Source organism: Macaca fascicularis, chromosome 7, assembly GCF_037993035.2.
Source record: "Macaca fascicularis isolate 582-1 chromosome 7, T2T-MFA8v1.1".
NCBI classification, from domain to species: Eukaryota; Metazoa; Chordata; class Mammalia; order Primates; family Cercopithecidae; genus Macaca; species Macaca fascicularis.
This window is the reverse complement of record NC_088381.1, coordinates 161,624,627-161,639,227: the sequence shown is the minus strand read 5'-3', so window position 1 is coordinate 161,639,227 and position 14,601 is coordinate 161,624,627. Positions and strand designations below refer to the sequence as shown.

Here is a 14,601-nt window from a genome sequence, read left to right as displayed (position 1 = left end):
TTCAGCCATGTGATTTGCTTTGGCTGACAGAATGGTTGCAAGAATAACATGGCCAGAGGCTTGGAAAGTGCCTCTGCAACTGGGCTTGTTCTTTTGTGACTCTGCCATCACCATTAGAATATTTCCAGGCTTCAAGGTCAGCAGGCATGAGAAGCAGAGCCTTGCCATCCAAGCCTTGGCCAATCCCCAGATGAGTCATAGACTCTCAAACTAAATAAATATTTACTGTTGTATGCTGCTGAGGTGTTTGTTACACAGCATTATTCCAGCAATAGGTCACTGATAGTTGTCTTAGCATAGAGACAATATGTAAAGGCTAAAACCAGACGAGACCATCGAGAGAGTGAGTTCATAGAGAAGAGACTAGGATCAAGGACAGAGACCACAAGTCATTCTGTCATTAGGGAGATAGAGAGGAACCAAAGAGAATGATGGGGTGACCAACAGTGTCAAAGATTGCAGATATGTCAGCATCAGACCTCATGGCTGACTGCTGACAGATTTAGCAGTGAAGGACACTGGTGACCTTGACAACTGCTGTTTGGGTGAAATAGTGGGAATGAAAGTTTCATAGGAATGATTTTTTTTTTAAGAGACAGGGTATCACCATGTTGTCCAGGCTGGAGTGCTGTGGCTATTCACAAGTGCAATCATAGCACACTACAGCCTCCAACTCCTGGGCTCAAGAGATCCTCCTGCCTCAGCCCCCCAAGTAGCTGTGACGACAGGTGTGTGCCACCATGCCTGGCTTATGAACAGCTTTTAGAACTAATAGAATGGAAGAAAATTGGTGATAGTATAGAGTTGTCTCTTCCAAACTCTATACTAAAACATTAAAAATGATACCAAAATTAAATGATATCAAAATTTAAAATGATACCAGTCAACATTATGTGTTTTTGTTTTCTTTTAATTTTAATTCATTAGCATGTTTTAGTATAGAGTTTGGAAGAGACAATTCTAATAGAATTTGGAAGAGACAACTCTATACTATCTCTTCCAAAATGTTTTGCTACAAGGAAAGAAGTAAAATGGGATAACAGTTGGGAGAACATGCATCAAGTGCTTTTGTTTGTTTAAGAAAAAGAAATAAGATTGTTTGTAGGCTCAAGTCAAGAGTCCTTTAGAGGAAAAAAAAAATACTAAGGGAGGATACAGAGGGGAGAAATTTAGGGTCCAATATTCTTGAGTAAGCTAGAGAGATAGAATCTTGTCCACATGTGGAAAGGCTAGGTGTAGACAGGAATACAGACAGTTAACCTGTAGCCCCAGCCAGGAAGTCCAGGTGTGTAGGTGCAGAGGCTGGAAGGTGGGCAGATAAGGTGGTAGGAGGCTGTGGAAAGTCCTTTTAATTATGTCAGTTGGAAGACTTATTGAAAGTTCAGGGAGAAAAGTAGCTATAAAATAGTCATTTAAGAGACTGGAAACGTGAATGGACCAGGAAAATACATTATGATTGCCAGGTTGAAGGACCCAGTCGAGGTTCATGCCATTAATTTAAAATGATACCAGTCAACATTGTGTGTTTTTGTTTTTCTTTTTTTAAATTTTATTTTGTGCATGTGTAGTTGTACTTCATACAATTTCATTTGCAAAATCAGGCAGTGGGGCAGATTTGGCCCATGTGCTATTGCTGGCCAGTCCTGGAGCTATGCTTTCACTAGTCATGTTAAGGAATTCAAGCATGTTTCTTAATTTTCTTTTAACTTCTTGAACAATGCATTATGTGTTTTCACCCAGTCACATTCACCTGATAGGTGCAGGTACCGGTAGAGGGAGAGTTGGTTTTAACACGGGTTGTGTTTAGCCAAGCAAATCTCAAAAGGGAAAGGCCCGAGAGGGTGCAGGCAGGGAGGAATTACATTGATAGCCTTGAGTGTAAGTTGAGTAAGGAGAAAAGACGTGAAGTAGGGGAGGGACAGCAAAAAATACTTGGATCAATACATGATTATCCAGGGAGAGAAGAAATGGTAATCAGAGAATGAGAGATGTGAAAGTAAGATCATGAAGAGGTTGCAGTTATTGGCAAATAATAAGGTCTGCGATGTGAACATGGGTTGGAGCAGCTGAGCTAAGGTGGAGGATAAAAAAAAACAATCGCTGGAGAAGATGCATTCAAGGAAACCAAGTGTCAGGAGTGTCATCTACACTAATATTAAAATCCACAGGAATTACAGCAGGAATAATTTTGGAAAGAGTAAGAGGGGCCACGAATCAAATTTGTCAACAAGTGAGGAAGAGCCAGGGTTCATGATGGCACAGCAATGCAAGTAGTGGGTACTGTGGTCTGAGGGTATGCAGCTCAGAGCGAAGGTTTCTAGAGACAAGAAGGGAAGGGTCTGGAAGGGGCAGTGTGGAATAAGGAAGATGCTGCCCCCGGCCAAGTCCAGTGACATGGGCTGTAGGGAAAGCAATGCCCTTGGGGAGAGCTGGGTTTCCATTAGACTCAGAAGGCAAGAGAAATAGAGGAGAGAGAACACGTGTGAGGAATTTTGCTCATAAAGGGCCATGAATTTCCTAGGACACAGGGGAAGGGTTTCAGGAGCCAGGGTAACGAGGGAGAAAGCTTCAGAACAGAAGGTATGCAAGGCCTTGTGGAGCTCTGAGTGAGGGATATGAAGGATGACCCAGTACTCTAGGGACTGACATAAACAGAGTGAGGTGCACAGTAAGATGAGTCCTGGACTCCTGGCAGTTAGCAAGGGTAAGGCTGTGCATTTGGGATGGTTTGGAGGGGCAAGTGTCTGGGTCTCCCTTACTACTGATGATGAAGGCAGGAAAGTCTGGGGATGCCTGGGTCATGCTCTGAGCACACAGGACTTCTCCCCATGCCCAGCAAGGAGGGGCAGAAGAGATCAGATCAGAGTTAGTGAGAGGCAAAGCCCTATGGAGACATAAAATTATGATGACAGTATAATATATATATGTTATATAATAATATATATTATGCCATTTTAAAGACGTGTTATAATTATCATGTATTTTTCCCTTGTTCTGTTAACAAATGTATGAACACAAAACCACTTTCCTCCTTGGTAGTCTGGGGAACAATCAAACATAAGGGTGAATAAAGAAGGCAACACAGTTGCACACACAAACCTGCACGCTAGAACCTACATGCAACCTACACATCACAGAGACTCACCCTGTGGACCTCAGCTTCGTATGCACCTGCCCTATAGACCTCTATCATTTCTAGGTCAGTGCCGTCCTCCTTCCATATGCAGCCATTTTCCTGGCCCCAAACAATAAAAAGGTGTCCCAGTTTTCCTGAAAGCCTTCTTAACTTCTTAAACTTTGTTGTTATGAACAAGGACCCTTTTTTCCCTGCCTGGCTGGAGCATGACCCTTTCTGAATACGCTAATGTTCATTCAACAGAGTTTTACAGCACGTTTTTGAGGTAGACAGCTCTGTCCTATGGGCTAGACGACAGCTAGAAACCTCTGGAAATGCCTGAGGCAAATAAAAAAGCCAGGTGCATCCCCTCAGAAGTTGCTTTTGTGTAGAATAGCAGGAAAACGTGACTAGAATCAGGCACTGCTTCTGTCTGGCCATGTGACCTGGTGCATCACCTCCTCTAAGCCTCGGTATCTTCCTGTATAACATGAGGGGCTAAGCTAGAGGTCTTTAAGACCTTCACCAGTTTTTAACCTTCCACAGTCTATATATCTACTAAAATAATCATCCCTAGCCAATTCCATTTTTCCTAAAGTCCCATTAACTTTTTTTTTAAGACGGAGTCTCACTCTGTCACCAGGCTGGAGTGCAGTGGCGTGATCTCACCTCACTGCAACCCCAGGTTCAAGCAATTCTCCTGCCTCAGCCTCCTGAGTAGCTGCAACGATAGGTGTGCGCCACCACACCCAGCTAATTTTTGTGTTCTTAGTAGAGAGGGGGTTTCACCATGTTGGCCAGGATGGTCTCGATCTCTTGACCTTGTGATCTGCCTGCCTTGGCCTCCCAAAGTGTTGGGATTGCAGGCATGAACCACCATACCCAGCCCCATTAACTTATTTTAAAAGATCTGAACTAAGAAATGAAGATGGGTTCTGATCAGTGTCACAGTAACATTACAGAAGACTGTGTTATAGGATGATATGGATCATGGGCTTGCCATTTCTTTCAAGTTATCTTTCTTAGAAACAATGCCTCCAAGCAAACATAAGAAACGGCCCTGATGCAGGAAATCCATGGGCAGTGACAACTTCGTCACCAAGTGATGACTGTGGGTTAGGGTCTAGGCTGTAACTGGTATTTTTTGGTTTCTGATATTTGGTTAGTATCTACAATCAGCTGTATGCCCTGTAAATGATTGTAGAGTCAATTCTTAATCATTCCAAGCACTGTTTGCTTTAGTTTAGCCCTTCACATTGGTTCCTTCTTTGGACTATATCATAGCTCACTAGTATAGAGTAGAGAAAAAAAGAAAGCAAAGAGTTCAAGTTAATGACTTTTGCTGTTTGAGGAAGGCTAAGATGATACCTGGATTATCCCGATACGAATTAACCAGTGCATCTCATTGCCAAGGGTGGTCAAGAATTGACTGCAGAGTTTAAAACAACAAAAACAGAAACATTTATGGAGCCAGTAGAACCACATCTGCATCCAACATTGTCCACTAAACCGGAAGGATTCAGAGTGATTGCGAAGCCATTATAATGTCACACCCTGACGTTATAAGAGTTTGAGTCTGATGCATATTCAGTGCTGGTACCCTACCAAACAAGATGCACAAACTTAAAGTTAAGGCTGGGAGAAAGAAGAGAGGCGAGCTTACCTGGATCTTTCTGTTCTCCCAGTTTGTCTAGAATGTTGAAGGAGATGTCGAGGTACTCTCTCTGGATAGCACTGACAGCAATCTTCCTCTGCTTCCTCTGCCTGGGAACAATCTGAATCTTAAATTCGGATTCCTCAGCTCCATCCTCTTCCACCTTCCTTTCAGGATTCTGTTCTGTATCAGATTCTGCACTGGTATCAGGCTTCTCACTTTCTGTGGGGTTCTCCGCATCTTCGGGGACTTTGAGGAGGACAGTTTTTGCCCCTGAACTTGGCATCAGCTCCCCAGGCTTCTCCCCTTCGGTGCCCGGGTCAGGGTGATCATCCAGCGACATTGCAGGGAGAGCAAACGACTTCTGAAGGAGGTCTCGTTTTTGCTTCAGCGTTAGTGGGCTACCGCAGGAGAACTCCAGCAGCTCCTCTGGCTTTGAGGATCCTTCGGCGTCCATAGGGTCTTCCAGAGTGATGAGGGCAGGGTCCGTGTTCCCTGCTGACTGATTATTTCCTGAGTCCTTAGAAGAAAAGTCTTTGGAACAATCCTCCACACTTACTTGCACAAGCGGAGTTGTGCTGAGGCTGAGGACGGAGGGATGGCTGGGGATGGCAGGACAGGAGGCAGCATTTTTAGCAGAGGAGCCGTCATTGCCTTGGTTCATCATCTCCTCTTCTTCATCACTCTCGACTATTCTGAGAGGGGGAAGAGGCTCAAATACAAGAGAGTCGCTGTCGGAGGTTGAGAGTATAGAGTGTTTTTCAGGCCCCGATGTTGAATCTGAGGACAGATCTATCAGATCTAAATCCTCTTTAGGAGCAGGCTTTACTGGCGAGTCAACTTTCACCTCAAATGTCTCCATACAGTTTAACCTAACCTCGGGTATGACAGGCCTTCGAGCATCTGGAAACCCTTCCAGAGCTGGGTTCTCGGGGATTTCACTATTGTCAGGCCTCGTAGCAGAGTTCTGTCTAGAACGTCCAGGGTCGTTTGGTCTTTGTGCGACATACGCAGCTTGGGTCAGAGGCTTCTCTATGTCACACCGATCTATGCACGACTTCCTACGATGTTCGTCTAATGTAAACAAAAGCGAGTCTGCATTCCCTATATCAAGAGATTTTTGTTTGAAAGAGCGCAGCTTTTTTTTCGGAATGCTTTCTTCTCTCACACAGTGGAGAAGGCTGTCTTGTAATGCACCCGTCTCTCTATATTCAGCCAGTTCTATTTCACCTGATCAAAACAGAAAAAGCTAGTACTATTTTACTTGGAGATTTCACCATTTTTTCCCCTCATCCTTGGGCATACAATTGGCATAAATCATCATCACAATCCCAGCTCCACCAGGAGGGAAAACGAATTTTCTGGCCAAGTTTTTGGAAGGTTCGTTCTAATTTCAAAAACTGGAAAATTTAGGAATGAAAGACACCAAAATGGCAGTTTAAGATCTGATTTCCAAAATCGGACTTCGGGATAATTCCTCAGCTCTGTTCATTTGTGCATAGGAGAGGGGATCATTTTTTGGCTGAGGCAGATCTAGGAAACTGTATTCAAATCGTGTGGAAGAGAAGCAAACATTTTGCAACAAATCAAATCAAGCAATGGCCCTCAAAGACGATCATGACATTAATGATGTATCTGTCGATTCACGTATATATATAACTGTGTATATATATATACTGTTTGTGCATACATATATATAAATCAACGGTATTAAAATGTGTAGTAACATAATAAAATTAAGATTTCACCCCAAACAAACGGTAGAGTACAACATTTCTGCATAAAATTACTAAGAGAAAAAATTCATACTTCTCTGAACATTCATCTCAACCGGCTGATATTTCACCATTTTGCTGCCGCCTATTCTTTTCAATCTTGCAAAAAAAGTTTGAGACTCTTTATTGCAGGGTCCAGTAGGTGTATCATGAATATCAGATTCATCAAAAACACTATCTTCTTCTAATTGGGGAGAGAAAGTCAAAATTACACTTAAGAGGTTATTCTCTCTTAGGCTGTGTCTACACAAGCATTTCAATGAAAGCATTATGGAACAAGGTCTGGGGTAGTTTCTGCACCAGCCCAAGTCTAGCTATGGGTTGGTATTTCATCCAGGCATCAAATTATCTATCTATTGGACAGAGGAAGCTGTTACAAGATTGCCCGTCACTTTTCACATGACAATTGGCAGCATTTTTAAAGACAGGCTTCTTGGGAGTCCAACAGTGCCTTTTTGGGAAACTTTTCCAGTACGCTTAACACCAGATGACACATAGATGTCAGCTACTTTTTCCGGGAGCCTGTGACACTGCTTGGACTTGCCTGTGTTGCGTGGATTTTCAGGCTGATTTGGCGAAAGGAAATTAAACAAAATGAGTGGATCTTGGCCTTTCCAAAAAAGAAAAAAAAAAATCTGCCTTTCTGGGATTTGGTAACTGGCATAGACACAGCCTAACAGTACATGCACCTTATATGGTGTGAATGCAAAATACTGTACTCTACATTTGATAATGAGACACGCAACACACAGAAAAAGCTTAGAAAAGCCACTTGTCATCTCAAAAGCTCCACGAATGATTATGGACTGAAAGAGTAAACAAAGGAAAAAGAAAACAGAAAATAACATTTCCTCCTATTAAAGTAAGACTCTTCTCTGAGGAGTTTACCACATGTAACTATTACAGATCTCATGAATCCCAGAAAGAATCTTTGACGCTTACGATCCTTAATCTTACATAAACAAATCGGTCACTTCGAATGCCTATTGAACTTGTTTCTATGTCCTCCCTTCTATACCCATGTGGCCACTTTAAAATGCAAGATAAACCCCAAAATATGTTAATGAGGAAAGAATTGATATGTTGCAACCCACAAAGTTTACTTAACCAATTTTCTTCTTTCATTCTTTTGAAAGGCGAAAGCCACGTACAAAGCGGCAACAGAAAAGGTTACTAAAATGCATCTAATAGCACCATAAATGGAGTTAACCTATTATTCAAGTTGAATATCACTGAACTAATAATGTTTGGCCTGTATGTACATCTACGTATATGACAGATGAGGCTCAGGTGTGATTATGATTATTCAAGGTTTTTTTTTTTAGCATAAGGGCATTACATGCATCAAGTTTTAAGGACTCGTCCTGTTCTAATGCACAAAATTCTACAAGTAAATGAAACTTGAAGCAGTAAATTTTAGGTGAAATGACCATACTCAACTTTTTAATTAAATAAAAATAAATGTTAACAATCAAAATGAATTTGTTTTTAAACCCAGTGAACATCCACAAAGATGGGAATGCCTATCAAATTCCCATGTTTCTGGGAAAATGCAACACAATAATCTGTTTTACTTCTCTATTTCCTTTTTGGAAAAATATCCTTTGAAAAATGCAGTTTTTCCAACCAATAGTTACGTGATTTGCATTACATAACTTTGAAGTGATTTTCCAAACGCATTGAACAATCAATACTGAAAGACCACAAGATGGCGCCTCCCATCCAGAAAGGTTCATCAGGGTTTGGCCCAAACACTAAGCCCACACTGAAAACATCCATAGCTTAACACATCTCCCCAATTTCCCAGAGACCAAACCCTAAACTGGTAGACAAAATATTCTTCAGGAAGGATCTGAATGGTACCAGAACTTAAAGAACCTAGTTCTCGAGTTCCATCTGTAGCCAAACTAGATTTCTGGAACATTCAGCAATAATAAACAGTGGAACACCAGCTACAATGTACACTTTTGAGACATCTCCAGAGCAGTCCTACCAAAAGAGACTCTACTAACCTCACAAAGGGTCATTGGACACTTGGTTTTCTCCAAAGACTAGATTAAATGATGTCAATTTAAAATCTAGTCAGCCATGATTTCCACTAAAAACTGAAAATATACACCCTGGTCCTTTATGTCGCACCTGAAAACAGGCTGCAATTTTACTCTAGCTAAAGTTGCATTCTACTGCCTCCTTTTAGAAAAAGGTAGCAATAGAAAAAAGTGTTTATAGTGGAGATAACTTACACCTATGCAGCAAAAATGTTTCATTTCCCTTGCTTTGAATCACTTTGTATTGCATTAAAAGGCTAGGAAAAAGCACTTCAGCAAACTTAGACTCCATTGAAACTGTATGAGCACAAAGGTCAGGGGCAAACTAGAGACCTATGAAGAATGGCTCCACTGTGTGCCAACCAAGACTTACTTTATAGCCCAAAATCGAGACGCTTCTAATACGTAAGAAAAGGCTTATGAAGGTTCCTGAATCAAACAGCAGAAAATATTTTACAAAATATTATTTCTTACAATATAGGTTTTAGAAGCATATCAATTATTCCTCTCGAATGCTCAATTTTAAAGTTAAAGCAGCAACATTCATGGGAGGCTGGAAAATTAAGAAAGCGATTTTCTTTTTACTTCAGAATGATATCTGGGAACACTCCTGTATCTAATAAGAAAACATTGTCCAGAAATCTATTATGTATTGAAGCTAGGTTTGGGATGCAATTTAGATATGTACCTTTTTCTTTTTCGCTGTATCTGCTTATGTTACTGTTGTCACTGTACAAAGGTCCTGCCGTGGCATGGGGCTTGCAGCTATGATACTGCGCATTGAGTGTATTGACTGTTATGTGAATCAGATGCAGCAGGATCTTGCTGATATCACAGTCTCGGTATGGATACTGCCCAATGAAATGAGGGAGAAAAAGATAAATGGTTATTTTAAAGGGTAAGTTTTTCCACCTGATCTTGCCAGATACTGTTTGCAGTACCTCTTGGGGATAAATATATATATATGAGAGAGAGAGAGAGAGAGAGAGAGAGAGAGAGAGAGAGAGAAGTAGAAAGAGATTCTGCTCATGGCCTTATTTATTTGTTTAGTTAGAGACAGGGTCTCATTCTGTCGCCCAGGTTGGAGTGCAGTTGTGTGATCATAGCTCACTGCAACCTCAACCTACCAGGCTCAGGTGATCCTCCCACCTCAGCCTCCCAAGTAGGTGGGACCAGGCATGTGCAATGCTTGGCTAATTTTTTGCTGAGACAGGATTTCACCATGTTGCTGAGGCTGGGCTCGAACTCCTGTACTCAGGCAACCCACCCACCTTGGCCTCCCATAAGTGCTGGGATTACAGGAGTGAGCCACCACGCCCTCCTCCATGGCCTTATTTTTACAAGGGACTATATTCCTTTCTTCCTTCACCAAACCACTGACAGCAAGGCATGCCAGTTCATAGTTACAGTTCTTTTCAAGAAAATTATCTGGCATAAACATTTAGCGGGTGAATACAATTTCAGATATCTTCCTTGTTTTCTGAAATAATAATTAATACTTAGATAAAATATGAGACTGAGTATAAACACTATAAACAGAGGTTCTTGATCAATAGCCTACCATTTATCATTCTTTGTTTTAAACATTTTTAGAGCATGTATCGACAGGGCCTCCCGTTTCTATTTTCATTTCAATAGCTCTTTGGTTCTTAACAGTGATTGCATATCCTGATCTTCCTTCCAAAGGTCAAACTTTAATTCTACAAAATTTTCAACTAAAGACTCAGGTGTTCTCCTTATGCTGCATGCTCTCTAAGAGAACCACTGCATCTAAAACAGCAGTGACCACCCAGCTCACCTTGTAAAGGATGACAAGCAAGGCCTTCAACCACATCTGCCGGATGTGAGGCTTTAGTGACCAGAGGGAGCAACGAGGTGGCTGTTGGAAATAATGCCGGAGTTGAGGACAAGAGCAGTATTTGAGCACCTGAACCACTAAGGGGAGAAGGTGTTTTCCCAAGTTAATGTTATAGTCCATAACCTGAAATAGAAAAAATATTAACAACTGATGGAAAGCTACAAAGAACACTCAGAAGTCAAAAGGAAAAATGTGAGCCATCCCAGTGGTTAAAATTTTTAACAGGCAAAATATTTAACAGGCACCCCACAAAATATTAAAAGTAATGGCTAGTACGCAAGAAGGAGGAAAAGTCCAACCTCACAAAAAATTTTTGAAACTTGTAAATGAAAATAGTTTTAATCTAATTAATTATTTATTTCAGTACCTATTGAAAATAAAATTTTATCCATTCAACTATTAACCAGAGTTAAACTAGACAATGAAGAAACCTAATATTGGTAACCACCTGCAGCAATGGGAATTCATGGACAACCGGCAATACTTGGTTCAATCTTTGAACCAAGTATTATACCAACCAAACTTGGTACAATCTTTCAGGAGAACAATTTAGCAATATGCATTCAGGGATAAGAAAAAGCACATGCCAGGTGCAATGACTCATGCCTGCAATCCCAGCACTTTGGGAGGCTGAGGCAGACAGATTGCTTGAGCCCAAGAGTATGAGACCAGCTCAGGCAACATGGCGAAACCCTGTCTCTACCAAAAATACAGTAAGTTAATTCGGTGTGGTAGCACACACCTATACTCCTAGCTACTCGGGAGGCTGAACTGGGAGGATCCTCTGAGCCTGGGATGTCGAGGCTGCAGTGAGCCATGATCATAACACTGCACGCCAGCCTGGGCTACCAGAGTGAGACCCTGTCTCAAAAAAAAAAAAGGAAAAAAGAGAAAGAAAGAAAAAGCCCATACCTCCAATACAACCATTAAATATATCCCAAAGAAATAATCAGACAAGTGTTCCAAAATGTATGTTAAAGAAATTCAACATGGCTTTGTTTATAGTCACCCCAAACTGAAATCAACCTCCATATTCAATAATATGGGATTAGACAAATAAAATACTGTTTGTATAACTACAGAATACTATGTAAGCATTACACAGAATATGACACAAATTTATTTACATGATATAAACTTCATAAAAAATTTTAGGTTTAAAAAGGTTGCACCAAAATTTCAGAAATCACCACTAAAGAACTTAACCACGTAAGCAGACACCACCTGTTTGCCAAAAACTCATTGAAACAAAAAAATTTTAAAAAGGTGGCATATATATCAGTATGTATAATATGAACCTATTATTGTAAAAATATGTGGACATACGTATTTGAGTATGAAATTTATGTATGTATATAAATGGAGGGAGCAATATATGCCAAAATATTAGGAAGTTATTTTTGACACAGGTTTTCTGGAGTTATATAAACCCCATATAAAAATTTAATTTTTAATGTTTAGCTTATATATACATATATATATATATTTTGAGATGGAGTCTCACTCTGTCACCCAGGCTGGAGTTTAGTGGTGCAATCTTGGCTCACTGCAACCTCTGCCTCCCAGGTTCCAGCGATTCTCCTGCCTCAGCCTCCCCAGTAGCTGGGACTACAGGCGCACATCACCACGCCTGGCTAATTTTTGTATTTTTTAGTACAGATAGGGTTTCACCATATTGGCCAGGCTGGTTTTGAACTCCTGACTGCATGATCTGCCCATCTCGGCCTCCCAAAGTGCTGGGATTATAGGCATGAGCCACCATGCCTGGCCTCGATTTTAGCTTTTATTTCTAAAGTAAATATGCATAATGTGGATTTAGAGGGTGGGGAGAAGAGGGAGGGAGGGTTTGGTATCTGAAACAGTGACAGCTGAGAAAAAGCGGTGATCCATCCAGTTATCAGCATCAGCACAGGACGACTACATGCACATTGCTCTCACACTGCTTATCTTTGTTCATTACATTACAATCTATTTGAGCTAACTGACAATAACAGCTATCATCTATCGAGTTCCTACCATGAGACAGGCATGAATCAAGGTGCTTTGCAATAGGTTTTCTCTAATCTATCAAAAAAGGAAATCTGTGTTACCAATAAGCAAGCAAGCAGAGAGTGCCTAAGCCCTAGCAGCTAATAACAGAGGCGGAGCTGAAATTCATATCCGCATCTCTCTAGCCCCAAGTCCTGTATTTTTACAGATTGGTGCAGCTGTACTGGAGAGTGAGATTTGTAGCACTGACCAAATTAGGCATACATTTACCCTATGACCCAGCAATTCTTCTGGATGCATCTCCGTAAGGAATTCTCACATTGGCTGATAAGGTGCGTACACATAGATGCCTATTACTGAACTGTTTGGGGTAGTGAGGCATTGGGAGCAATATGAGTCCATCACTAGGGGAATGGATGAGTAAAGTATGGTGTCTGTCCACCATGGCATGCAATACAACAGTTAGAAGTAGCAGACACACATGGAAAAGCCAGTGATGATGGTGTGGCAAAAAGATAAGTTGTATGATTAATTCAGCTCTCTCCACCTGAAACCAAAAAAGGAAAAGTTTTTTTTTAAAACACACACACATACACACACACACACACACACACACACACACAAAACCACAGAAACACAAACAAAAAAGGCCAGGTGCGGTGGCTCATGCCTGTAATCCCAGCACTTTGGGAGGCCGAGGTGGGCAGATCATTTGTGGCCAGGAGTTCAAGACCAGCCTGACCAACACGGGGAAACCTCGTCTCTATTAAAAATACAAAAAAATAAGCCAGACGCGGTGGCAGGTGCCTGTAGTCCCAGCTACTTGGGAGGCTGAGGCAGGAGAATGGTGTGAACCCAGGAGGCGGAGCTTGCAGTAAGCCGAGACTGCACCACTGCACTCCAATCTGGCAACAGAGCGAGACTCCGTCTCAAAAAATAAATAAATAAGTAAATAAATAAATAAATAAATAAATAAAACCACACCCACAAAAAATAATCCTATACTCTCTTATTGTTTAATGGATACAGAGTTTCAGTTTAGGATGATAAAAACGTCTGAGGATGGACAGTGGTGATGGTTACACAACATAAAAGTACTCAACGCCACTGAACTATACACTTAAAACCGTTAAAATGGCAAATTGTAGGTATATTTTACAAAACAAAAAAATCTCCCACACTCCCTTGATGATACCAGGCTACCAATTCTTTTTTTCTTTCTTTTTTTTTTTTTTGTTACTGTGAAAGAAAATGTTTAATAAAATGGCAATTTTAATAGATAAATGTAAATTTGAGTGTGTAAAACCAAATGGAAAGTAGCTGAAACACACAGAGAAAACAAGCCTTTCCATAGCTCCAACTTCAGCTGTTTTACACTAAACAAAATATTGGAACATGTGAATATTAGAAACTCCTTTTAACTGGAAAGATTTCTTCAGTAAGACACAATTGAAATTAATATAAACTAAAATTATAATTTTTAATATAGAATTAACCAAATTTAAGTATTTTTAGTTAGCAATTGAAAAAAAAAATGAGCACAGTGATCTAGAAACCAAATATACTGGCTGGGCGCGGTGGCTCACGCCTGTAATCCCAGCACTTTGGGAGGCCGAGGCAGGCGGATCACGAGGTCAGGAGATCGAGACCATCCTGACTAACACAGTGAAACCCCGTCTCTACTAAAAATACAAAAAAATAGCCGGGTGTGGTGGCGGGCGCCTGTAGTTCCAGCTACTTGGGAGGCTGAGCCAGAAGAATGGCGTGAACCCGGGAAGCAGAGCTTGCAGTGAGCCAAGATCACGCCACTGCACTCCAGCCTGGGCGACAGAGCAAGACTCGGTCTCAAAAAAAAAAAAAAGAAAAGAAAAGAAACCAAATATACTAAAATGATTATGTAACTATCATATCAAGGTACAGACATTCTTCATAAGCTACAAGGTTAGCATATCTCTCTCTTTCTCTCACACACACACACACACACACAGTCTCTCTCTCTCATTCTCTCTCTCACTATTTCTCAGTCAGACTACCAATTCTTACTAATCTTCACATTCCCCTCCACATACTCCTGCATAACACCGAGCAATTTGTACAAACCTTTATGCTGAACCAGTGTTGGCTACATAGTACGTAATGCCTTGCTTCTACTAAAAGTATAA

The 14,601-nt window shown here is 41.0% G+C and overlaps 1 protein-coding gene across 16 annotated transcripts in view; it reads right to left on the bottom strand.

Moving 5' to 3' along the window:
- UNC79 (unc-79 homolog, NALCN channel complex subunit) overlaps positions 1–14,601 on the bottom strand; it is a 277,231-nt gene that overhangs the window by 81,450 nt on the left and 181,180 nt on the right. For 14 of the 16 annotated variants that reach the window (XM_073998138.1, XM_015454151.4, XM_045396908.3 and 11 more), the window contains 4 exons: positions 10,391–10,573; positions 9,281–9,443; positions 6,579–6,728; positions 4,779–5,999 (listed from right to left, as the gene is read on the bottom strand). In XM_073998138.1, the coding sequence (XP_073854239.1) occupies positions 4,779–5,999; positions 6,579–6,728; positions 9,281–9,443; positions 10,391–10,573 (1,717 nt within the window). The remainder of the gene's footprint in view (positions 1–4,778; positions 6,000–6,578; positions 6,729–9,280; positions 9,444–10,390; positions 10,574–14,601) is intronic. The other 2 variants (XM_065549284.2, XM_073998143.1) reach the window with 1 other exon arrangement.